The 24,463-nt window shown below is 40.7% G+C and overlaps 1 protein-coding gene across 1 annotated transcript in view; it reads right to left on the reverse strand.

The window, feature by feature from the left end:
• Positions 1-900: 900 nt before the first annotated feature.
• vwa8 (von Willebrand factor A domain containing 8) overlaps positions 901-24,463 on the reverse strand; it is an 83,409-nt gene continuing 59,846 nt past the window's right edge. Inside the window, exons 34-45 of the mRNA XM_085248841.1 lie at positions 24,285-24,436; positions 23,716-23,920; positions 23,545-23,626; positions 22,735-22,939; positions 15,783-15,891; positions 14,882-15,038; positions 10,833-10,941; positions 7,741-7,866; positions 7,088-7,246; positions 5,617-5,715; positions 5,154-5,392; positions 901-3,315 (exon numbers count right to left, since the gene is read on the reverse strand). Of these exons, the coding sequence (XP_085104967.1) occupies positions 3,207-3,315; positions 5,154-5,392; positions 5,617-5,715; positions 7,088-7,246; positions 7,741-7,866; positions 10,833-10,941; positions 14,882-15,038; positions 15,783-15,891; positions 22,735-22,939; positions 23,545-23,626; positions 23,716-23,920; positions 24,285-24,436 (1,751 nt within the window). The 3' untranslated portion in view covers positions 901-3,206. The remainder of the gene's footprint in view (positions 3,316-5,153; positions 5,393-5,616; positions 5,716-7,087; positions 7,247-7,740; positions 7,867-10,832; positions 10,942-14,881; positions 15,039-15,782; positions 15,892-22,734; positions 22,940-23,544; positions 23,627-23,715; positions 23,921-24,284; positions 24,437-24,463) is intronic.

The following is a 24,463-nucleotide window of genomic DNA, read 5'->3' on the forward strand; positions in this document are numbered from 1 at the left end:
GAAAGTTTTTAATGAATTCTGATAAAAAAAAAATTTTTTTAAAAAGGCGTGTAAAGTGGACTCATGTTAACAATCTATTAAAATCTGGCTTCTATCCACTGAAGTCTTCAAGGTCCTTTAATATCATGTCACATTTGACCTGTGACCTCTCCTTCAAGGTCAATCGATTGAACTGAATGTCAAAGTGATAATAAAACTATATAGACCTGTTGCCATTACTGTCATTGCTTATACTGACACCATAGGGGCATATAGGGGATGATATATGGGGATTCTAAATATCACTTACTTTGGACCTTTGACCTCTTCTTCAAGGTCAAATAATATCAAACTTTCATAAAATGTCTCATCTTTCAAGCTACACTTAAAAGCATTTATTGAACGATTCTGGTATATGGGGACTCTAAACATCACATTATAGTTTGCATCTAAATATATCACATTTGACCTCTGACCTCACTTTTACATTTCACATCTGCCTTTCTTTCAGGTTGACTTGTTTAAAGAAAGAGAATGAGTTGCCTAGTTAAAAATACACTGCAGTATAATATTGCATTATAAAATAAAGCTATTTGTCCAGTTATTTACAAATCATACCATCGCCTACTCCTTCAGAAGGTTTCTGTAATCAAAGTAAACATCTTCATGCATCCCTTATCTGATTTTAACTGGACTACAAAGTTTTCAAAGTACATTTAAAAATGATTAATAATAATTATCAAAATTATTTAAAAATATTCCTGGATGGAGTAGAGCTTGAATTAGCTCCAGAATTTAAATATCTTGGGGTCATTCTAGACCCAACATTATCCTTCAAGAGTCACATAAATAAAGAGTCCCAGGTACTTAAATTTAATAATGGAAATTTTAATCATATACGTAATAATTTAAATATGAATGTTGCAAAAACTTATTTTTACTCAATGATCATCTCTCATATGGACTATTGTTTGACGTCCTGGTCACTTGCTTGTCCAACAACACTTAAAACTATTGAAAACATTTATAAAAGAAGTTTAAAACTACTTGACAAAAAACCAACTTCCCATCACCACTGTCATGTGTTAAAAAAACATAAATTACATGAACTTCAATAACTTAGTGAAACTTAAAAGATTGTGTTTAATATATAAAGTCTTACACTCCCTTGCTCCACCACCACTAAAGCAGTTCATTAGGCATAAAGAAAGCTCAGACAGGACCACTCGAGCTTCAACCCGAGGAGACTTGTTTATACCCTACAGACGGACAGCATTTGGGCAGAACGTCCTCTCTGTCAAGGGAGGCCATCTGTGGAACAGTCGTCCTCAACCCATTAGAGAATGCTCGACATTCAATTTGTTTAAGGCAAAGGTTAAAAACTGGTTATGGACAAATCAAGTATGTGATCATGTATGAGTTGTATAGTTTTAATGTTTTATTTGGGAACAGAATGGTGTGTATGTGTGAGTTTGGTGATGGAGTTTTTATTATGAATGAATTATGCATTTTTTATGAATTATTATGTCTATTTTTTATGGACAACAGATGGAAATTAAATGGCTATAATCTGGTATGTTTACATTCATGTAATTTTTTTACATTTATGTTCATTAACATGCACTGTTCTAAATAAATAACATAAAAAGAACAAAGAAAACCAAACAAAAATTTACAAAATATGAAATGATTTCCCTGAAAGTAAAACCTGCTCAGAGAGTGAGCTGCTTTGACGGAGGTTTGCGCTCTCTGACTGCTTCTTGTTAAGAAATACTTAATCTTCATCCATTATCTCCACTTGTTTTTTAAAAAAAAAAAAACATCTGCAGATAAACGGTTTTCTTTTGCAACACCAGGAAGGACGCTCGTCAGAAATGTGACTTATCGGATAATCGAGCAGCAGCAGAAATAGTCTTCAGAAGGGAAGTGATGGGGCAGAAATTGAATCAAATAGCAATGTTAACATTTATTAAAATGCTCTACATTACTTTTACAGTTTATTTCACCAGAAATTAACAATGTGAAAACTAGATACATGTATGAATTTTAATATACACTTTTTAATGCCTTCCCAACATGAGGTTCCACCCAGCAAATATCTTACATTTCCAACTAATCAGCAGCCCAGGAGCCAGAGGCAAATTAAAGTAGGTTAATAAAAAAATGGCATATGCCTCACTCACAGAAATCAATAGAGGCTGACAGCTGGACAGGCTTCTATTGATTCAACATAGTCAGGCATGAACAAAAACTATGACAACCAGGGAAGACACCGATATGATGTTTGATACACACTGACCCACTAGTCCTGTATTTTTCTCTTCATCTGTCTCGCAGTGAAAGTATTTTGTGTTTGGGAGCTCTTGCAATGAAAGGCAGCTCTGAGCGCACACGAGGCAACACATGTTCCACCAGACAGGAAGAAAAGGGTCTGCACATGTTGACATAGATGCTCTAGGAAAATACACACACACACATACACGCACACTCACACAGCATGGGGGTGTACAACAGCGGCAGGCTTTAAAGTCCGCGTGCAGCCAGGTGGGAAATTCCCTGGTGGCAGTCCCAACATACCAAAGGCGCCAAGTTATTGCTGCTCGGCGCATCCTAGTGTCGGTCAGGTGGGGCTTTACTGTCGGCTTTCTTGTGTGTGTATGTGCATTTTTCTGCGTGACAGACAAGAAGTCAGGAGCTCTGACATAAATGGATGCTGTCACGACTCCATGGCCCTTCCCTTTGAGTTTCTCACAGCCCGATAGAGGACAAAGGTGTGTGTGTGTGTGTGTGTGTGTGTGTGTGTGTGTGTGTGTGTGTGTGTGTGTGTAGGGGCAAAAACACAATTAAAAAGAACAGCTGTTAGGCTGTGTTTGATCCCTAAATGGGATCTGAGACAGGCTCCAGGCATACGCGTCACCGATTACACAGCAGATTACAGTCACACTAAAAGAGATCACACACTTTGTGTACTGTAGCTGTTCCCAGAGGGACACAGCAAAATATCTAAACATTAGTTACTCTGTCATGCTAACAGGCTTCTTAACAATAACAAACTGTCAAACCCCCGGCTCGTGCTAATGCGACCCCTCCGGACCTGCTGCAGCCATGATAAAGTCATTTGATCTGACACAGAGTGTGAAGATTTTCAGCGCTTTCACAACAAACTTTTTGAAGTTTTGGGTGTGTGAGATAACAAGTGAGTGGACGGTATGTACTATGTGTTTGCATCAAGCACTCGATAACATTGTGGAGGTGAAGATCTGCTGCAGGATTTGGGGGATCTGCTTGGTGTCCATGGCGACAAAGGACCTCCCTGCTGGAAGGGTCTTTTGGAGTCTGAAACAAAAGAACACGAAGAGAGAATGAAGATAGAGGTCAAAGAAAGGAACTGAACTTTAGCACTGGAATTGTTTCCCAAAATTAAAAGAGACTACTTGTATTTGCTGTGTGAGCTGGCACTACATATTCCCATTAAAAGAATACAGTGTATGAGTGTGTGTGGATGAAAGAGATGCCTTTCACTCGGTGGAGCTCAGCAACAAGACAACAGAGCCACCTCCAATGCCTTTGAATCATTTGTATAAACCCATTTACTCTAATGAGCCTCTGCCTTTGTTCTTTCATTCAACCGTGTCCCTATGCATTTCTCCTCTCAGGACATACACACACATGGGCAGTCAACAGGGATATAAAATTAGCATTCCCAAAGTGTTGCTCAAGAAGGAAAATTATATAACTCTAAGGGCATCCATAACCAATTCCAGGGCTTCCAGGGCATGACAAGATATTATTTTAATTTCTATCTTCAAATTCTGACAGCCTGCCCTTAAAGAGTAGTTGACTTCTTGTCTCTTTCTATCTTTGCTTTTTTTCTGCTCTTTGTGAGCAAAGCATAGAACAGGTTTATTATCTTCTGAAGCTCCTGGAGCTAAAGACTGCATTAAGCCAGGCAGTTCTTCAACGAGTTTAAAGCTTCAAGGCCTGCAAGCCTCAACAGAGAGGATGTATGTCTGGTAAGGAGCTACAGTAGAAGCCTGCAGTAGAATGGCAATGAGGATGAGGAGGAGCAGGTTAACGAGTACACTTGTTGCGCTTTCATCTGGCCTGGAAACTTGATCTGAGACAGGACAGTAAGGACAGGCAGCAGATGGGGATGCTGATGTTTTAATACAGCCCAAAAGGAGCTACTTTAACATTCTGGAATTGAAATTGAAGATTTAAAACCTTAACTAAATAAAAATTGGTCAATCTCTTCTTCAGGGTTATCTCCTCATTCATCTCTGGGACTGCTTTCAGTGATAACCGCAGCACTGAAAGCACTGGGGGGCTCTTTCTGTCTCCTGGCCCTTCTGTCTCTAATATGCCACTAGATTCCCTCTGGTGTGTCAAAACAGTAACCCTGCACTTTGCTTTCAATCAGAGGGAGTGGACAAATTTTCAGCAACATGAATCTGTGGGAAACTAGGGATGGGAATTGAGAACCGTTTCTAGCAGTTCTATTCCTAGTATTTCTATTTGTTTAGTCTGCTTGCTTATCAGTTCCACTCGCACCTGCACTACAATCAGCTGATTTCAGATTGTGTGGCTGAGGAGGAAAATAGAGCCACGGTCTACAGCGTGGATAAGGACTTTTATTTTTATTGCACAAAAGCATGAGGGCGCAATGGTAAAGTGCAAACTGCATCCAGGACAGAAACAACCACATTATGCTGCTAACACAACTTAGGGTCTTTGCAAGGATCTGCACAGACAGCATGCTAACCCTTAGTTAGCCAAGAGCCTAGAGTGATGATATACATAAGTAAATACCGACCTCAGCCCTCAAAGTGGAGCCAATGAGATCATTATTAACAATAGTTCCAGATTTCAAAGCACTCACTGTGTAAATTTGAGGTCCATTTTTAAATTGCAACGACACAGGTGCAAGCAGACATAAGCAATCAGAAAAATAAAAGCAGTGTTGGAAGCAATACAGAGGTGCATGAGAAGATGACCTTGAAGAGCAAACTAACTAAATGCAACTGTTTGGAGCCCCAGAACTTAAGAATTGTCTCATGATGAGTTCTTTGCATCTTCATGTTCCTTCATCTACTCCTCTTTTCTTTCCATCTCTTTTGCACTTTGCTCGCTCTTAGTTAACTCCACCCAAGTTATCATCATCTTCACCTCCTTACCTTTCAGCCTGATCGCCAAGGGAGCCAATGAAAATGGCAAAGGCATTGACCTGTGGGTCAGAGGTCAAGACTTGGGCAAAGCGCTCGGGCCGAATGCCGTAGCGCTCCAGATTAGCATCGCTCAGCACCACCACAAAGTGCTCATCTGCTTCTTCTCTCGCCAGCTCCTTGATGCTGGCCTCCGTCCCCTCCAGAGTGTAGTCACCACTCATGCAGAACTGAGAGTGGGCATGCATGACCTGAAGTGCAAGGAAAAGGCTGATTAATAAAGAGCAAGCCACAGATTTTATTTATCTTCATACTTGCAGCCCCAAATGACATCGTTTGGAGATGTTCATCAGTTTGTGTGGCTACTTTGACTTAATGTACAATTTCATGTGAACACAGATGTTAAAGAGAAAGAAATGCATGCAAAACACTTTTTGCAGTCCAATTGGGTGAGCAAAACAAAGCATGAGAATACCTTCAGGACTTTAAGTCTCTGCTTGTTATTCTTGGGGATTTTGTCTGCCGTGACCAGTTCAATGTCGTAGCCATCGCCCGAGTGGCCCACTATGTCATACTGTGTAGAGAAAAGAGTTAAAAGACACAAAAGACACATTGTTACAACATTTAAGTAAAGACTGTAGTGATTTGACTTGTTACTTAACTTGTAATGTAACAGTCTCCCCGACAGAGGTGTGAAGGTGCAGAAAGGTCACATTGTAAATGCGAACATTGCAAGATGTTAACAGTGTCAGAGGTTTACATGTCTCCACCAGACCATCCATCATAACTGACTTACATAAGGCAGCTCACACTCAGCCTGACACTGTGAGCCCCCAGGCAGCTATTTGAAGACCCAGGTATTATGTATATGAGCCACATCTAATAAGGGCAGTTATGACTGTGGTGGTCAAAGGTATGCGACTGTGTGTCTCATGCATCCATATCACTGTTGCTGGGTAAGAAGACCTTTTGGTGCTGTCAATTTTGTATTGTTTTTCCAGGGTTTATTTTGCTACATGACTCATAAAGTCTAACACATAGCTCTAAATCTAACCAGGTTCAATGTCACCAAAATTAAGGCCATGTCAATCCACAGTGGGCGTCATCCACTTCAGGATTGTGAATGGGTGCCTAAAGAGTGTACTAAAAAAAGGCATCAAACTATAAAGTGACATGTTTGACTATCGATGGTGGATGATTGTAAGATGCAAACACGCATATAATGCGAAACTGCGGGCAGCACGGGCACATGGTGACAGTGTATATATCTTATGCGTTACCAGACGCTCTTTTATGTAAGGAGTGTTATTCAAAGACAGCAGTGAGACTGAAATGCCATGTGGAACACTGAAAAATGTGTATGCGAGTTTGTGTGATATGTGATCAGTATTAGGTTGGCTTGAGTGTCACTAAGGGGCCAAGAAGTCTGTCTCTCTCCAAAACTTTTTTTGTATGCACTCCCGTCTCCCCCTGTCTCTTTTCATGCTCCATCTCTGGACCGATTCCACTTCTCGTGGCTACAACGGACTCCTGATTTTCCATGAAAAGCGTCAACTGTATTACCAATTCCTACCCAATAAAGCACTGACAAATTAGATCACAGTGTGGCATGAGAAAGGCTTTAAAAGACACACTGCATGTTTTGATATACGAGGGTGCAATTCAGGAATTATGGCAATAATGAATTTCACACCAGAAACAAAAGCTTGAATAGTTATTATTATTTCATGTACGACTACTTGATACTTAAGTTAAAATAAAGATTTACACTAAGTATATAGGGTATGAAGTGTACTATATAAAAGTGTACTAACACAAAGGAAGCACAGTAATTGTTCATGTGAAGTAAACTCCATATACTGGACATGCAGCTGTTATCTATCACCTGACTTAGGAAAAGTCACATAGAATCTTCTGTATTGTGATGCGCGATGTAGCGTTTTCACCTTGAATTTGTGCTCATAGTTCTCAAGAGCTTCCATGACCATACAAACAGCTTCCATGGAGCGCTCCAGCCTGCCATCCACACCGTTGAAGCGGTACATGCTGCCCGACACGTCGGCCAACACCCGTAACCGCTTGGGCTTCTGCTGAGGGCTGCCCAGCTGTAAGCACACATAAGTTACTAAATAAATAAATACATCAGCAACTACTGATTAAATCGAGCTAAAATCCCTACTTTAGATGGTGTAGTTACATAAAAATAATATTTTACACAAGGTCGGGATTTCAAAACTGGGTGCAATTATTTCAATGTAGCTCAGCTCAGACCAAAACTATGTAAGACTTGGAGCTAAATACGTTAGAAAAACACAGTATTTATATTATGGGCTAGTGTGTGTTGGCATGATTAGTGTGGGAACTACTTTTCTGCTGTGTGCATGCGCGCACAGATGACAGCACAAGACGTAACTAGAAACTGAGTGAGCTGGAGCAGAAACAGCAGGGTGTAATAATAATCTCGCACACACACACACCGCTGGAATGTACCGCCTGACAGATAAAGGTCAAAATTATGTGTGACTGTGGGAGTGAGTGTAGCAGTCTTTGGAGGTGTGGCAGATTCAAAAATAAGAAAGTTTCAAGAAAAAACAAACACCTCTGGTTCCAGCTCTCCCCTGCGTTTATATATAGCCTTCTCTCCAGTCAGTCCATCGATGATCTTGGTGTCATCCAGCTCTCCCAGAGCCTGGTTCTTTAACCACTGCCGCTCCTTCCCTTTAGCCTGAAAGCACATCCACCAAATTAGAATAAGTAAGCCAAATATGCCTGGGAGAGATGATTTTGTTTTGATGGAGGTTTTTAAAGATGACAGAGGAGCTCAAAGTTCACCAATACCAACAACTAGCACTCACACCCAGCAAACAAAAAGAGGCTAAGGCTACATTGAAAAGGCTACACTGAATCTGTGGCCCCATTTCTTGTGATGTTACAAGGAGAAAACCTGAAAGGAAGAGCGCCATCACTCCCTGTCCTGCCCTCATCTTTCCCTCAGCGGAAGGAGATCTTTAGGGAGAAGACGTCAAACAAAGAGGAAACCCGATGTGCCTCTCCCCATTCTCTTTAGGTCACTCCTGCAGTTACTGGTGAATCAGGATATTTGGTTTCGTGTCTTGAGATTTTCTTTACACGGCAAATGACGTGTGAGCACACAAAGAAACAAAGAATAGCCAGCAATAACAAGGTTGTTTGACTTCACATCATTGATAAGTAGTAACAGATGTAACAACTACTTTCACCTTTCTGAATGCAGTGCACAGTAGAACAGCACAAACAAAGGTAACGGAACCAGATCCCTTTTTTCCTCACTATGACAAACAATTCTGACATAAATGGATGCACATTCTCTTCGTTCATGACGCAACAACATTTCTCAAAGCAGGCACAAAAATTACCTATCCAGAAATACAACAGACTGAAGTTATTACTTCTGGTGCTTAAGCGCATCTCATTTAAAATACAAGGTGTCAGCTTCAATTTAACTATTCAGTTCAATTTTGTTCACATGGTGCCAATTCACAACAACAGTTGGCTCAAGGCGCTGTTTTTTTTAACTATGTTGAACTGTAACTGAAAGAGGTGTTGTGTTAGTGCGGCACCTAAATGTCATATAGGGCTGCCACAAACGATTATTTTGATAGTCGACTAGTCACCGATTATTTTTGCGATTAGTCATTGGACGTACAGCGTACAGCTTATTGCACCAGCAGCATCTGGTCTTATATAACTATCATTAGCTTACAGCTTGAAGTGTTTGTGCTAACTAAAAATAAAGACAAGATGGTAGTTTATTAATTTTTAATGAAATTTGCAGATTGTTTCGGTGAAGTTTAATAAACTCCTTGCTTTCTAAAATATAACAGGACACCGGAGTATATTCTCCAGCTCACACTTCTGATAATCAGCTGTCTGCTTGACAGTTTTAGCTGTGCAAAAAACTATAACTTTAATCTCAGCCAAACCGATTTACTCAGGAACAAATAAAATACTAAAGAAAGCCAAACAATAACATTTTTAAGTTATCTAAGTGACTTATATATATGTTTAACCTGACTAGCGAAAGACGGCGGTGGGTTTGAAAACGATTTGCCGGGAGTCCGGTGTTCTCACGGCTCTAGTTAGCCTTGCCCCCGCCTAGCTAACGAGCTAGTGGGTAACAGACGTCTCCGAAAACGTCGGAGCGCTTTTTAAAATATGTGGTGTCTTGATAAACTGAGCAGATATTTGAGGTTTACACAGCTACATTCTCGCCTGAAAATATGTTAAACGTTTATTTTGTGACCCAGAAAGAATAATAAGAGTAAAGTTAAAACTAACTAGCTGCCGCCATTGTTGACAGCTGCGCTATGAATTCTGGGACACAGCTTCTTCTTCTTCGGGGTTTAACGGCAGCTGGCATCCTTGTACATGCAGTGCTGCCATCTTCTGTTTCAGTCCGTTATTACACTCTTAAATCCTACTACTCATTCCTGCGTCCTTTGTGATCTTACAAAGCTTCAAACGATGCGTCGACTATTAAATTAGTCGTCGACGATTTTAATAGTCGACATAATCGTGACTAGTTGACTAATCGTGGCAGCCCTAATGTCATATTAATGAAATGTCTTGACGCAAAAGCCAGGATACTCTTCCTCATCAATAACGTAAAATAAAAACACTTTGCGGTCAGCTCGGACTGATATCTTACTTTTAGAACTTCACAATGCGGGCTGAGGGTTTGTATGTTCCAAGCCAGTCTATTGTTGAGAGGTAAATAGAGAGGGTTTTCCCTGAGGAAAACCCCAGCAGATGGAAACAATACACTATCAGTTTATTGAAAGCTTGCCATTTATAGTTGTGTGCGTGTGTATGACTCCTTTCAGTCCCTCTGTAGGAATGGCATAAAAATTGACATGACTTCATAGCGTCTTGCCTGCTGGGTTTTAGTGGGATCTCCATCATCTTTCCAGTGAAGAAGCTGCCCAAGGCAATAAGGACAAACGCAAATTACAACCAAACTCATGTTCAAAGCCCACCTGGATGGAAAACAAAATCACACACCCTCCACAGCACAACACATGCAAAAAAAACACCTTCACACCTGGATAGAAGAATAATAGAGCACAGTTCAGTGTCACTGCTCTGTAATCGTGGCTGCATGATTGCGTTCTTGTCAGATGCCCATGAACGCACACAAACAAGCACACCCACCAGAGACGCTCGCACTAAGACGCCCAAACAAAGGGCGGAAAGTGGAAACCAAAATAATGAAACGTAGACAATACCACCACTCCCTGTGATCTTAGTCCGCATTCTCTTTAACAAATCAGAGTGCTCCTGGGGGACAGCGCCCCCTCTTTCCGTGTCCAGCACCACGTGCGAGGATGTATAAGGTCAACCAATTGTCATCTGCTGACTTTATGACCCCATGACTTTTTTCAGTGTCAAGCCGTACAATAGAAGCTACTGCAGCCTGAGTTGGTGGTGTTTAAATAAACTGATCTGACAAAGACGAGCCTGTCATTACAAGCAACCACTTAAACCAGCAAATTGGGAATCTTGGCTTTCAATATTTTACTCATTTTATAATATTGGGACTGAGCAATAAATAAAAAAAGCTACTGCAGATGAACCTGGATGTTGCAAAAACACTGATACCTTCAAACAAGGAAACTTGTGTTAAACACAAACAGTGTGTGGTGTGACGCCAACCTGTAAACTGTCCAGGATGATGCGGAGTGACTGAACTTGTCTCCTCACGGCACTGGAGAAGCGCTCGTATGTAGCAGCATCGTATTCACTCATATCAATCTCCTTCAACCTGAGACAAAAAGTCAGACAAAAACAGAGGGGAGGGGGAGATGCATGGCATTAGCTATGACTAAACCTTTATTGTCCAAATTAACACCGTGTGCATCTTGAGGCAGTGAGATACAGAAAGAGTACAAACAGAGCCCTTTTTTCATTAGCCCAGGACACCTGAGAACAAACTGACAAAGGGTCAGTGTTTCTAAATATGAACCCATGTGCTCTCTAGAACACACCTGCGGGCATCAAGACACAGGTGCTCCTTTCTCCCCAAGTCATGCTTATCGGTGTAACGCCAGCGTGCAGGTACTTTAGTATTACTTATACACAAAGACACAGAACCTTCCTTAAGCGTGGTAAGGGTCCTTCATGCTGGTGTGTGTATGTGTGTGCAAAGTGGGTGAAATCCTCTGACACGCATTTGAAACCTTTGGTGACGACTAGACCGTCAACACTGCAGACATTCAGAGCAGTGACTTAAAAAAAACAATGCAGGGATGAGAGTAAGCCTTATCTATCACAGGCTGCAACAAATCTGCGTGGATCGGTTGTGTGTGAGCAGATTCAGACAAAATACTGACACAGACTGCACAGGCATCGGCTATGCAATCAAAACAGATCATGCATTCACACACACACACACACACACACACACACACACACACACACACACACACACACACACACACACAAACTCATAATCACCAACACTTGGATGGCAGTTTTAAAAAATGTTAATTCAGGTAAGTCATGCAGTATAAAGACAAGAATTTGTAGTTTGAAAAGCTAATATTTTTAATTTGCATCCACTCAATTTGTTACTTCCTATTAGAAAAAAAGAAACTGCATCTCAGGCTTCATTAACGGAGGCTTCAAAAACAGTATATAAGTGACAATAATGATATTTGTTTAATGAATGCAGTTTCATGATGCAAAGCATTTATAATTGATCTATGATCACTAATGTGACGACTGGGGCCTTGTAGTGAAAGGGTTGCTTATTGGAATATATTTTAATAAACGGGTTTGCTAAAGCCTAAACCTTATGACTAACCTTAATATATAATTTAATTTCTTTGAATTAATTCCATGAGCCTTTTTTGGTTTGTATTCTTCTGGAAAACAGTAAATAACGACAGAATTATTATTATGATTATTTATTTCTTTAAAACTAAATTGGATTGAATTAAAGGCCTTTATCACTTGTGCACATCTGATCTGAGACCAGTCTAAATTTGTTTGCAGAGTATCCCCTGTGCACATCCTCACTGTTTGTGAATGACCTTCCTACAACTTATATAAATAAATGATACTTCAAAGTTTTTACTACTCAGCTGTTAGGTATACCACTCATCATATCATATTAGTGTCCTCTTGGACTCTTGGAGTAGAATCTATGTCAAATGAATCTAAAAGGAAATTAAATAAAGGTAAATGTACAATAAACAAACTTGATCTGCATTAAGTAATATCGGACCTACACACACAGCCATTTTGTTTGTTTCTGAGTATTCTTACTGCGTCGCGTCAGTCCACAAAACAAGAGCAACGCCTTCCTCCACACATTCCTATGTGTGTGTATATGTGCATCAGTGTGAGGATGCATGCAATGGATGTGGCGAGCAGACACTCTGGCCAGCGGCCGGAGCTATTTCCTGCAAATTCCTGAACCTTGACTTATACGGGAGAGAGCAACAGAGGGTTTTTACTAAATAAGGTGGAGCCAGCACACTGAAAACTCACATACAACAACCACAAAAACAAAGACTTAAGGTTGACACTCCCTGCTACTAAACAAGCTGTCCTCCACTCAAAAAAGCTCCTTTTCCAAGGACAGAGACAGTTTTATTTTCCTATTTTTCATAGTGTTTTATCACTCCTTTATTGTCATGCATTTAATTAGAGGAACTGAGCGGTTAAATAGGCCTTTGTGGTCGCCTGACTATTAACTGTCACATTATGTGAGCATTTCTTTACAGTCATTGCAATGAAACTTTGAAATACAGTCCTCACTAAACAATAACAGCTTTGTTAACACCCATTAAATCTTGAAGCGGGACACCCATTTTTTGGATTTGGATCTGTTACTCTGGTATTTAGGAAACCTCATTCTTGTGTATTTGCTTTGGATTTCCTTAAACATAACTACAATCGTGTTTCCAAGCTGAACCAGTGGGTGAAGTGTAAATTTAACAACAATGTGATTATTTGTAAACGAATCTCATTGAAACCACACTGGAAGACTTCGGGAAATGAGAGGAACAACTGCAACTCAAATGTTTTCCAGTTTTTCCAGCTTCCTTTCCTGCAGTTTTTGTTCATAATCCATCAAATGTTTTCAGTGTTTCCTGCAGCACAGGAAAAACTGTCTGCAGGCCAGACATGACATGCTGAGGTCTGATATCAGCGCTGATGTAATACATGCAGAATGTGATGTGGCTCTGTTTTGCAGAAATAAAACAAGAGGTCTCCAAAAAGGCGTCTGGATCTGTTGTTCATTTGTGGTGCATTTTCAAATATAAGTGTTAGTTATACCAGCTGCACTCAAACCCACCAATACCATTATGGATGCTGGCTTTTAACAGCAAGCTGGATACTCCTGCACCTATTTAGACCAAAGGATGCTTTTTCCATGATAACAAAGGGAAATTCAGATTTTGATTGGACCATCTTAAATAAACTGCATTGCAAACCAGCATTTCTTCTTGTTTATATATAACTTTTGCTTTTCTTGCATTTGAGGAGGCAGATCCTAAGGGCACGTCTATAAACCCACTATGGAATTCAAATAAAAAGTAAGGATGCAGCAAGAGTGAAACTGTAAAGAAGGGGATGACTGCAAAGAGGAAAGAACAAGGCCACAAAACACAGGATCGAAATGGGAGTTTTACTATTTCTGGTGTCTTTCACCACCACTGAAAACAAGCAGAAGATCTTTGTGTGTGTGTGTGTGTGTGTGTGTGTGTGTGTGCGTGTGTGTGTGTGCGTGTGTGTGTGCATGTGTCACTTACTTAAAGGTTTCTGCAAAGATCTTAGTTTTACTGATGCTTAACTTAAAGCTAAGTAAACATATGACTTTGGACACACATTGGGAAGGAATAGGAAAAAGGCTGACAGTGTTGGCTTGTGGCATGGAAAAGAAAAATCAAGCAGCCCTTTATTTCTATGTCTGTGCTTACCTGTTAGAGTGACATGTGAGTGAATAGCAGAGTGTCAGCATGTAGCTACTAGATATTATCTGAGCTTAGTGATAGACAGGCTGAAGACAAGGCAGAGGAAAAAATCTGAAAAACAAGGCTATTAAAATGGGTAAAGACAGAGGGAAGAGAAGAGGGGGAAAGAGAGAGAGAGGAGAATCTGAGAGGTTGTCCTCTTGGGGTGAAAGCAGGCAGTGTATGAGAAGGGCAATGCAGGAAAGAGGGAGGGGGAAGGGGGGACTGTTTGAAGCTAAAGTGAACAGAGACGCCCTTCATGGATGAGCTGGTGAAAGGGATGCCCTCGCAACCTAACCTCCTCTGAAGTGAATATGGACTCAACACGCGCGCGCACACACACACACACACACACACACACACACACACACACACACACACACACACACACACACACACACACACAGAGGTCGCCCAGTGGGATCTACCACTGTGCTTTACCATCCAGCTGGGACAGAGCGCCCTGGAATTGTTTGGTGCACCATACCTGGGGTGGCAGATGGCCCACACATGCGTATTGTTCACACACATCTGGTTCACATCACATTACATTATACACCTCAGACACTTCAGTTGTTGTTTTTTTGCAACAATCAGTGAACAAAAAACCAACAAAAAAAGTCTGCACACCTCTCCATGGTTTTGCACCTGTGGCGTTAACTCTATTTGGATATGGTTAAAGATCAAGCGTGCTTTCCAACACCGCACAGCTATTTTTAGCATGCATTTCATGCATATTACCTTTCTTTGAAGGCCTTTTCAGCCATTTCTCGGGCTGCCTTACGGACCTCTTCAGGAACCGCATCCTTCTCCACCTGTGAAACCTGATAGACCTTATGCCCTGCATCCAGACGATAGGGGCCTCCCTTGCCACCCAGCCCTGCTGTGTCTCTGCCACCTGTAGAGAAAGCGATTCAAACTGTTACAAAAGCTTTTGTCATTAATAAACGTTGACACAAAAGTATTGCCATACCTCACAAATATAAAACAGATCATTATCATTATAACTGACTATATAAAAGTTGTTAATTTTCTGTTGACAGACGATACATTAACTGACTGTTTCACCACTACGACTGATGACGATTTTTCCTGCTGCCTTCTAAATTTGACCACATCTTCTGACTATCAAAAGGACCTATAATGCTGCTAACAAGCTTGACATTTTTATTTTGGAGTTGTCTGTGCCTCTTTATCTTATACTAGGCCTCTGACTGAAAGAAGCCATTTCAGCTTTGTTCAGATTGGTTGCCATCATAAACGGGTTTGAACAGCAGGTGGGTGAGGCTTCTATCTTCACAGCCAGAGATTTGTGCCTGAGATGACGATACATAATCTATGTTGTGTCTATGATGCAGACTAACCAAGTTCAGCAATTTTGCTGCCAAAACACTAGTTGGTGGTGGAGTTTCTCACTTCAAGGGGATCCATTCTCTTCCAGTCAATTTAAAAAAAAAATGTTAGCAGAAGAAAGAGTCGAAAATGTGTACGTGTCATGCATGTAGTTACAATACTAGGGACATATTAATAGGTTACATTACAAGTTATGGCAATGGGTTTATAGAAGGGTCTGTGGATATATTTGGACACATGGATTTTTTTATTTCATGCATGTTACAATGTGGTCAGAAACAACTGTTACCTGTGCCTCCCGCCCACTGGTTACCCCCGACATGAGGAGCATTGTGGGGGTCGATCTTGCCATGTTTCGGGGCGCTGACATCCAGGCCACTGTCCCTCTGGATGGTGATCTGCAAGGATAGGATGAAGGGAAGCCATGTGGGTGATGTCATAAAAATGCCATAAACATCCAACAAAAACATGCTCATTTTTTGATACAAAATAACAAAAATGCACAAAATAATAATTCGGTATTTCTATTATTTTAGAGTAAATTGAACTGACAAGCTAAAAATGTATCCATATTATGAAAAAGAATCTAAGTATGTGTGTTCAAATAGCACCTAATGTAATCCGGTTTGAGATCAGCCATCATTTCTTGATAAGCCCAGATCATTTCTCTAAAACCTTTCTCTGCAATGTCATGATGCACTGAACTAGTATGTGAGGGCCATACACACAACCAAACAGTCAGTTACATAGCATTATCAGTCAAAGCATTATTAGAATTAAAGGAGTCTCTATCATTTAGTAGTGAGGTCTTAGCAGAATGGACAGAATAAGCTCTGTCTTTCTCTGCAGGGGGGATAATAGACGGAGGGAAGGAGACACAGAGGTTAAAACTTTGCTTTTTTAGGTCCATCTCAATGGCACCATCAGAGCCAAAATCAGCATGCTGCCTCTCACTCTGAGGCAGGGCGGCAGGCCAGAGTCTGGCACGCTTGAAGGACTGAGAGAGAAACGGGTAGTTCAGTGAGAGACTAAGTGTATCCCCTGTGGTTCAGCTGCATTCTTACATATTGCAGGAATTCAAATGGTATCTGTGGGGGGAAGAAGGTCTCTTGTAAACTGTGGAAAGCGCTGTGTGTATGTTCAAGTTATTATCTTTTCTGCTGTTGATTTTTTTATTGGTTTCTTGTGGTCTGAGCGGTTAACAGAGACTTATCTGAAGGGAGCGGCAGTTTGCTGAAAAGGACCCCTCCCCTCCCCGTCCTCACCCAGTATCCACGCATCACACTGACACACAGAGGAGCTCAGAGCTCAGGCTCTGTTCCCACACCTGCACGAAGCTGCTGGATCAGCAGTGCTCTCTATATTTAGTTCAGATTAGGAGCACCAGTCTGATACACAGCAAGTCAGATTATACGGACAAGATAATGCCCATTGTGGTACTGAGCTTAAACAGAGGCTCTATTATTGATGACGGGATTTACCAGACAGACAACAGATGTTTGGATCCTTGAACAGATTCACATTAACGTTTTAAATCAAGCTGCACCTCTAAACACGACTTACACAGCAGCAGCTTGTTGATCACAATATAAGGTCCTTCTAAATCATATCCTGTGTTGTCAACCTTTGAGACACCAATGGGGAGCATAGTTTAAAATGAACATCAAGTTGCTTTCAATAAGAACTGAAAATAGCGATTAAGACCATGAACTCATCTTCAAAGTGTCTGCTAAATTCACAAAATGAGAGTCATTTTTCCACAGTCTATACAAATGCAACCAGATGAATCGCCCCTGCTGGCCATTAGAAAGAATGTATACAGAATGTATAATAAATTCCAATTTTAAATTTAAGACAACTAACTGTTAAAGTGTGTCTAAAAGTAGATTTGACATTTCTGATATTATTTTATTGCAGACAAAGTCACTCGTCAGCCTTAAAATAATAAGACAGAGGGAGACTGGAGGTAATGTAGAGCATGTGTCACCATTACAACGTGAGAGCACAGATGGAGGGAACCCTGCGAGCTAGTTCGGGCAGACAACTGGAGTTGCTCTGCGTCACACACACATAACCTGACCCTCTCTTCACATCACATCACAAACACACCCTCTAAGTTTGGCAGCCTATTTTAGCTCCCATCACCATCTGTGAAATGTCTCTCTGCCTGCTGCTTCAAACCATCCACCTCTACCACGTCTACTCATCAGTCCCAATTTTCATACGTAGCATACTGTGAAGTTATGAGTTCACATATGAGTAACATAGTGACAAATGAACAAACCCGGGAGAATATCTTTAAAAAAAACCAAATAAAGATCAAAATATTTTATTCACTTTTTCCTTTTCCCAAGGGGAGATGTCCCCAAACCAATCACTGGAGCCAAAATGATGCTTTTTCATGTTGATGCTGATGTGTAGCCTTGCCAAGACCAGCCTCAAAGGTTGCAGAAAACAATTGAGGCCTGGCTATTTAAAGCCATGTTATGGTACTTAGCTTGATGCGCTTGATTACAGTTGGACAACAACATGCGTGACTGGACCAATGTTTTTGATTTTTCATTGATAAATAGCTAATCAAGCCATACATGCAAAGCACAACTTTAAACACTCTCCTTTCCTACAAATAGACACAGACTCAAAGAGTGAGGCACAATCACAGCAGAACTCCAGCTGTGTGGGCTGCCTTACACAACAGACTGACATGAGGATTGCCTATACTGGCCGACAGTAAAAATGTCTTTAAAAAAATTAAGAAGAAACTAGTGTTAACCTAAGTAAGTAGTGAGACCTTGGTCAATAACCAAAGCTCACCTCCACCACTGTAACTGATCTCTGATTACACACTAACGTGCCTCTCAGAAACCTCTGCATAACATGAGCTGTGCTGCACACAGCTGTGTCATGTTGAGGAGTGGGTGTGTGCACTTGATCCACAGGAATATGACTTTAAGGCTTACAGTTGCTATACAAGTGTTTTTGAATGAGATTGCAATCACTCGATAAAAGTTAGTGCCACCAACCTAGCACCATCTCCATCAGGTTAACATCACCTGGTCCCCGATGCTCATTTTGTGCCTGTCATTCACAGAGGAAGTTGAGCTATGGGATTTTCTCAGCGTCGGCTTATTTCAGTAATTCACCCTTGTCATCACACTGTATATAGATATAACACTCTCTCTGCGTCGCAGCATAATTATGAATGTATCACCACACTGCTAATGCACTCTAATCTGACTCTGTCAAACCAGGAAAAGGGTTGAGTTCTTAGAACTCAACTAGTGTTGAGTTCTAATCTAATATAAAATCCATTATAAAAGCTATATTTTGATGTATTAACACAAATTGTTCTCCTTTAATTCCATAAAAGATATTTATGCACACAAAAATATTTGTATCATCTTTAGCTGTAATAAAAGGTCATGTCTAAAATCATTCCCTGTTTGCTACATGGTGTGTTACATATAATTTGCATCAACTGATCAGAATGTCTTAATTAAGGATGAGAACTTATCCGTGTAGTGCCCTTAAAACTGGAACGACAGAACAGAAAAGAAGAGAAAAGAAAAACGTACTTACAGTCTCACAAATGTGCTGAATTTAGAGTTTCCAGAATGATTGTTAAAGTCTGAACAGCCTATGGTAATGACACAATGTGCAAGCGTGTGTTCATTATGTCAGTTACTGTTCAGCTTTGAGTGAACTATCGGCTGTCTATTATACCAGGATTAGTAAATGAGTGATTTCAGACACAGCTAATGTTGGCTAAACTATAACTGTTCCAGTAGATCTTGCTACAGCAACTGAATGCTCATTGTCTTTGAAAAACACAACCGATGACCTCCCAGGCTGAAAAATAGATGTCATGGAAAGGTGAAAAAAACATGGACTTTCATGTTAAAATTCACTGAAAAAATGGTTTTAACCTCTATGCATCATCTCACATAAAACTGTACATTCTCTTTTTTATAATTCCTCCATTTGAATGGATTAGAAGGTCGTTGGGGCATTGCTTTACCTCCACATATCCGAGCCACTGAACTGGACCTCTTGAGCATGTTTAAAATAACAGATTTTATAAAGTTTATAACCAGATATGAAGTACAGAAGCTTAAACACATATGGAATCTCTTACTTATGTTCATATGAAAAAAAATAACACAATATTTAATCCACAGTACATCTCAGTTTTTCAACACGATGAAGAAATTCTGCTGTAGTAAATGAAAAGAAATCTGTCAGGATGACTCTTTGGGACTAAATTGTAATTAATAGATCTGTAAAATTACATAAAAAGTACCTCATTTCCCAAAATGTCTTGTAATAAGAAAACACAGTTTTTGCTTCTTCTTTTTTTCTGTATAGACAAATAGATCAGTAGGAAAAACTGTAAAATAAAGTCCCAAACATATGCCCTTCTTCACATTTTCCAAAGCCGTCCAGTGGGATTTTAAGATATTGGGAGTCTCTGTCGGGCTAATTTGGCCCCCAGGCCTTCTGTTTGACACCACTGATTTAAACAATGACACACAATTGAATTAAAACCCTCGCTTTTTTTGTTTTTTTTTAATACTGGCGTCTTTAGCATAAAAGGATTTAAGGATGGATGATTCTTACCAGTCACGCGAAACTGATAAAACCACACACTGTAATGAATGAAATTAAGAGTTGAATGCTTCATGCGTAGAGATGTTTGCTTAGATTAGAATGAATATTCCAAGATTGTATCACGCTTAAGGCAAAGCTTTGATGCAGTTTAAGCAGCTCCATAAGAGCAGGAAAACACCTTTGAAGAACATGCTGAACTGTAAATACCTTATAATACCTGCATTGATGCCAATTTTCATTTATTTCTCCACAGAGTCTGGGTATGTTTGGACAGCATGCTTGATTGGTGCTTGTCTCATGCTAAAGTAATTTTGAATTTCCTGCTCCAAACAAAAGACAGATTACTACGCTCCGTAACCACAATTTGGGGTTTAAAGAAGCACCACAGAACTGAATGGTTGATGTCAAATTACTGCGTAAATCTTGGATAAATGTGTTTGTGTGCTGCTGTTGCTGCATGTCCCACTCATAAACAGTAAGCTAATGATGGCACGTTAGCGCTGAGAGACAGGCAGAAACCAAAAGAAGGAATTAAGGGAAAAAGGACGGCAACGTCAGTGGAGAAAACTTCATTTTTAATGACAGTGGGAATCAACGTTTTTACCCCTCCCTTTTTCTTTCTTTTGCTTTCTACCAGTATATGTCTCTGTCTGTCTCTTATCTGCGGTCCACGCCTTGTCTTCTAGGATAAATAACCTCATAAATTTCTTATTCTCCTTCAGACCACTACAGACAGACAGTGATATAAGAGCGATGGTGTAAGTGTGAATACACACTTTTGAATGTGTGTATGCAGTCACACATAGTGCATGAGGTCAGCCCTTTTCTTGAGTAAATACATGTCCCAGTGTGATGCTGGGCGCACGCTAGTGTGTGGGTGTCAGCATAAATGCGTGCCCGTACACGAACGTTCAAAAATATTCTGTGTGTTATATAAAGGTCTCAGTGATTCAGTGTATCTGCAGATTGATGAAGCTGTGTTATGTTGTGTGTGTGCGTGCAGGTTCTGAATGACCTGAAATTAATGGTGTAGGAAACACTGCACCATTAATCAATGGCTTTTCAGTAAAATGAACATATAGATGGATGCATGAATGGATGGGCATAAAGAGATTTCGGAAACTATTATTAAGATCGACTAATTTATGAAGTGAGCAATGTGGTTAGAAAGCTTTGTCTCAGAGTTCAACATGCCATATTTTTATGACTTGTATTAACATACTTGGCCCTATACTTTACAACTGGTACAGCATACAAATATGTCCATTAAGGTGGGACAAAGCATCTGTAGACACTTCTACAGATGCTTTAAACTTTGAGGGAGCAAGCATGTGCATGCATGAATATGAGTGAAACTGAAGAGCTTGTGTCAGTGGGGAAAGGCCAGGTAGATGGAAAAGTGGCACCTGGCCAAACCTGCCGAAAACAGGGAAGTGTAAAAACAACAAATCACACAATTAAGTGTCAGGTTGAGTGACTATAACTGGTTGCAATATGCAGGATAGCTGCAGACACCAATCTGGCACCATGCGTGCAGATAGATGATGAGTGATGTCTCCTATGTATCTTTGTCTGCAGGAATGATGTCAGCTATGCTGTAATGGAGCAAAGTCAGAGCGACGTGTGGAGGCGCCACGCTTACTTGGGCACACACACTTCCACTTCACACTTTAGTCAGAACCCATTTTGTTATGCTCTATAACCATGTCATAAAAACAAGGTACTTGGCACATACTGTGCAAACATCTACGCCCATATAGAGCTAACGTAGTATGTACACTGTTTGGCAAAGCAGATATAGAGAGCCTTTTAGGCGGCTGTGAACAAACTCAGTAGAGCCCATGCTGTTTGCTGAGACTGAGCACAGGGAGAGTCTGTCCAAGTCTAACCTACAGTGGACTCAAGGTGACCCACCAAAGAAGATATGACTATTGACAAATCTAAACCAGAAACAGGCAGAAACGGTGAGCTATGGGTGTTTTCGAGTCTATAATCTCACACAAAGACGCTTGGGATAGCCTTGTGATATGTTTTACAGCAACCAATGCAAATAGCTCAGACTCCAAAAATTAGTCACTGATATTATACAACTTCATGATTGGTCTCCTTGTTACCATTTTTTCAGGCCATGTTGCATCTTCTATCTTCATGCCTGGTGCAACAAACACAGATCTGCAGCTAATGCTCTCTGCATGTGGACGACTCCAATATGCCAAGAATGTTTGTGTCTATGTGCACATGTGGGCACCTAAACAATGCTGTCTCAGTGCTCTGGTCTGAATGTTCTGACCTACACTAAGGGTCAAAGCTATTGCATCATCAGCACGACAGCCAGCCATTCATAACCACCCACCCTGGGTACAGCTGGGTCATGAATTATGGAGCTGAAAATATTCCCTTTAGCACAAAAACAGAAATGTTTCAGCTAATGTCTTCTGCCAGAGTGAGGCGAGCATGCAGAGCAACTTCCAATGGAGAGTTGCTTTAAAATAGAGGTGCTGCCCCTCTGTGGTGTGGAGATTAACTGCAGGCTGCAAGCGTTTCTAGTCATTGTATTTGCCACTTTGTGGAATTCTATAGAGAAACTTATCAATGAGCCATGTAATGTGCTCAAAGACACTCTGTTGTATTACCTGTATGGGTCTGCCGTCCTCTGAGCCAATCATATTCCTCCATTCCATCAGTGAGCGCTGCAAGGTGTCTAATCCTGTCTCCCAGAGACGGATGTACCCGCCCATATCCACCGTGACGACACCTCCAGAACCAAGAGCAGCTATCAGCACATCACACTCTGACACCTTGGACACCCAGTTGGTGTAGGGCGACACAGTCATTGACCTGCCAATTACAGATACAAGAAAAGGTCACAACACAGAACACAGAAAAAGAAGTTGATTTAGATAAGCAGGGACCATTGAGTTTTTATTCCACTCTTTTCTATTCCAGATCCTATGCAATTATAGTAATGATATTTATTCATGGTCTGTACAGATCTTATACTGGGCCTTGGGGCAGGCCTTCAGATCATCCTCTGAAACAAATGTTTTATCTCTTTCCACCCTTTAAAGCTGCCCCTCTTAAATAGATGATGGGAGGGGCTTCTGCGCTTACCGGCAGAATGGTGTACTTGAAATGACAATTTTCACATATGCTGGGTTAATTTTTTTGGAACCTGGTCCATGTTAAATATGAGTATCCATTTGTCTAAGAGACAAAAATTAGGGGGAAAAAAGCGTAATATGTCCTCTAAAAAAATTACAAGTTTCCAAGGTTGAACACATGTAAGATGCAGAGAAGATATATTAGCACTTTTGGGTTTTTTTTCTTTTATAGTGCAATGCTGTCACTGACCTCTAGCTGGAGCCAAAGGATGTAAAGTTACATTCTTGTTCTGAAAGTACTGCAGAATGAGGTAGTGAGGTAGTAAGACACCAGCGGTTTACCTTGGAACAGGAATATATTTGAGCTTCTTGGAGTTGAGATCAGTCACCTCCAGGTATGCTGCTGTCATTGGAGGTGTGACGTCTGCGTGGCAAAGAAAACTAATCTTTAAACTTTTGAAAACTTTCAAAACTTATATTTCCTGAAAACCTTTATGTAAGGTGAACTCTGACCTTTGGGGTACAGCTCTTTTAGGGGGACTTTGTTAGGTGGAAGAGCTCGAACCACCTGATTGACCGGGATCAGACCGACACAATTCTCCTGTTTGGCCGTGGCGCTCCGAAGCCCTCCTCTGAAGAATGCTTGAGCCCCGCTGTCACCACTCTTTATCGCTGATAGGTTGACGGGTCTTTTAAAGCTGTACACTTCATTAGGTGACTCATCAAGAGAAGAAATCCGAAGGAAAACGTCACTCTTAAGCCATCGGTCATACGCATTAGAGTAACTCACTCACAATGCTCTTTGTTTTCAATTAACATCTTCTCTAACGCTTTCATTTTTTCATACATGAATCAGGCAGATAAAATACAGACTCAAAGCTAGGCCTTGTCTTAGCTTTGACTTTCAAATAGGTTCCAAAAAAATGTTAACGCCACATGACCCCGCTTCCCTTCAAGCTCTATAGAGTTAAACTAGATATTTCTACTTCTAGTAGAAACATAAAAAGAAAGAAGACAGGAAACTGGAAAAAGAATTATTATTGTCACACAAATTTCTTCACCAAATTCCCTCATAATCTCACCATGAGATCTGGGAAGCCGACGATGAGCCGCGCGTAGGAATCTGTGTCAACCAGCACACGGTTAGGGGAAACAATCTTCTGGTTCAGAGCGGCACTCAGGTTCTCGTTGGGTAGCTGCTCACATGACAGCATCTGGGGTATAGACAACTCGGCTGCAGTGATGGACCAGCATGAGTTTG

This window comes from Mchenga conophoros, linkage group LG16 (assembly GCF_057382185.1).
Source record: "Mchenga conophoros isolate Kocher_MC1m ecotype Shallow Benthic linkage group LG16, M_conophoros_male_GT1.1, whole genome shotgun sequence".
NCBI lineage: Eukaryota > Metazoa > Chordata > Actinopteri > Cichliformes > Cichlidae > Mchenga > Mchenga conophoros.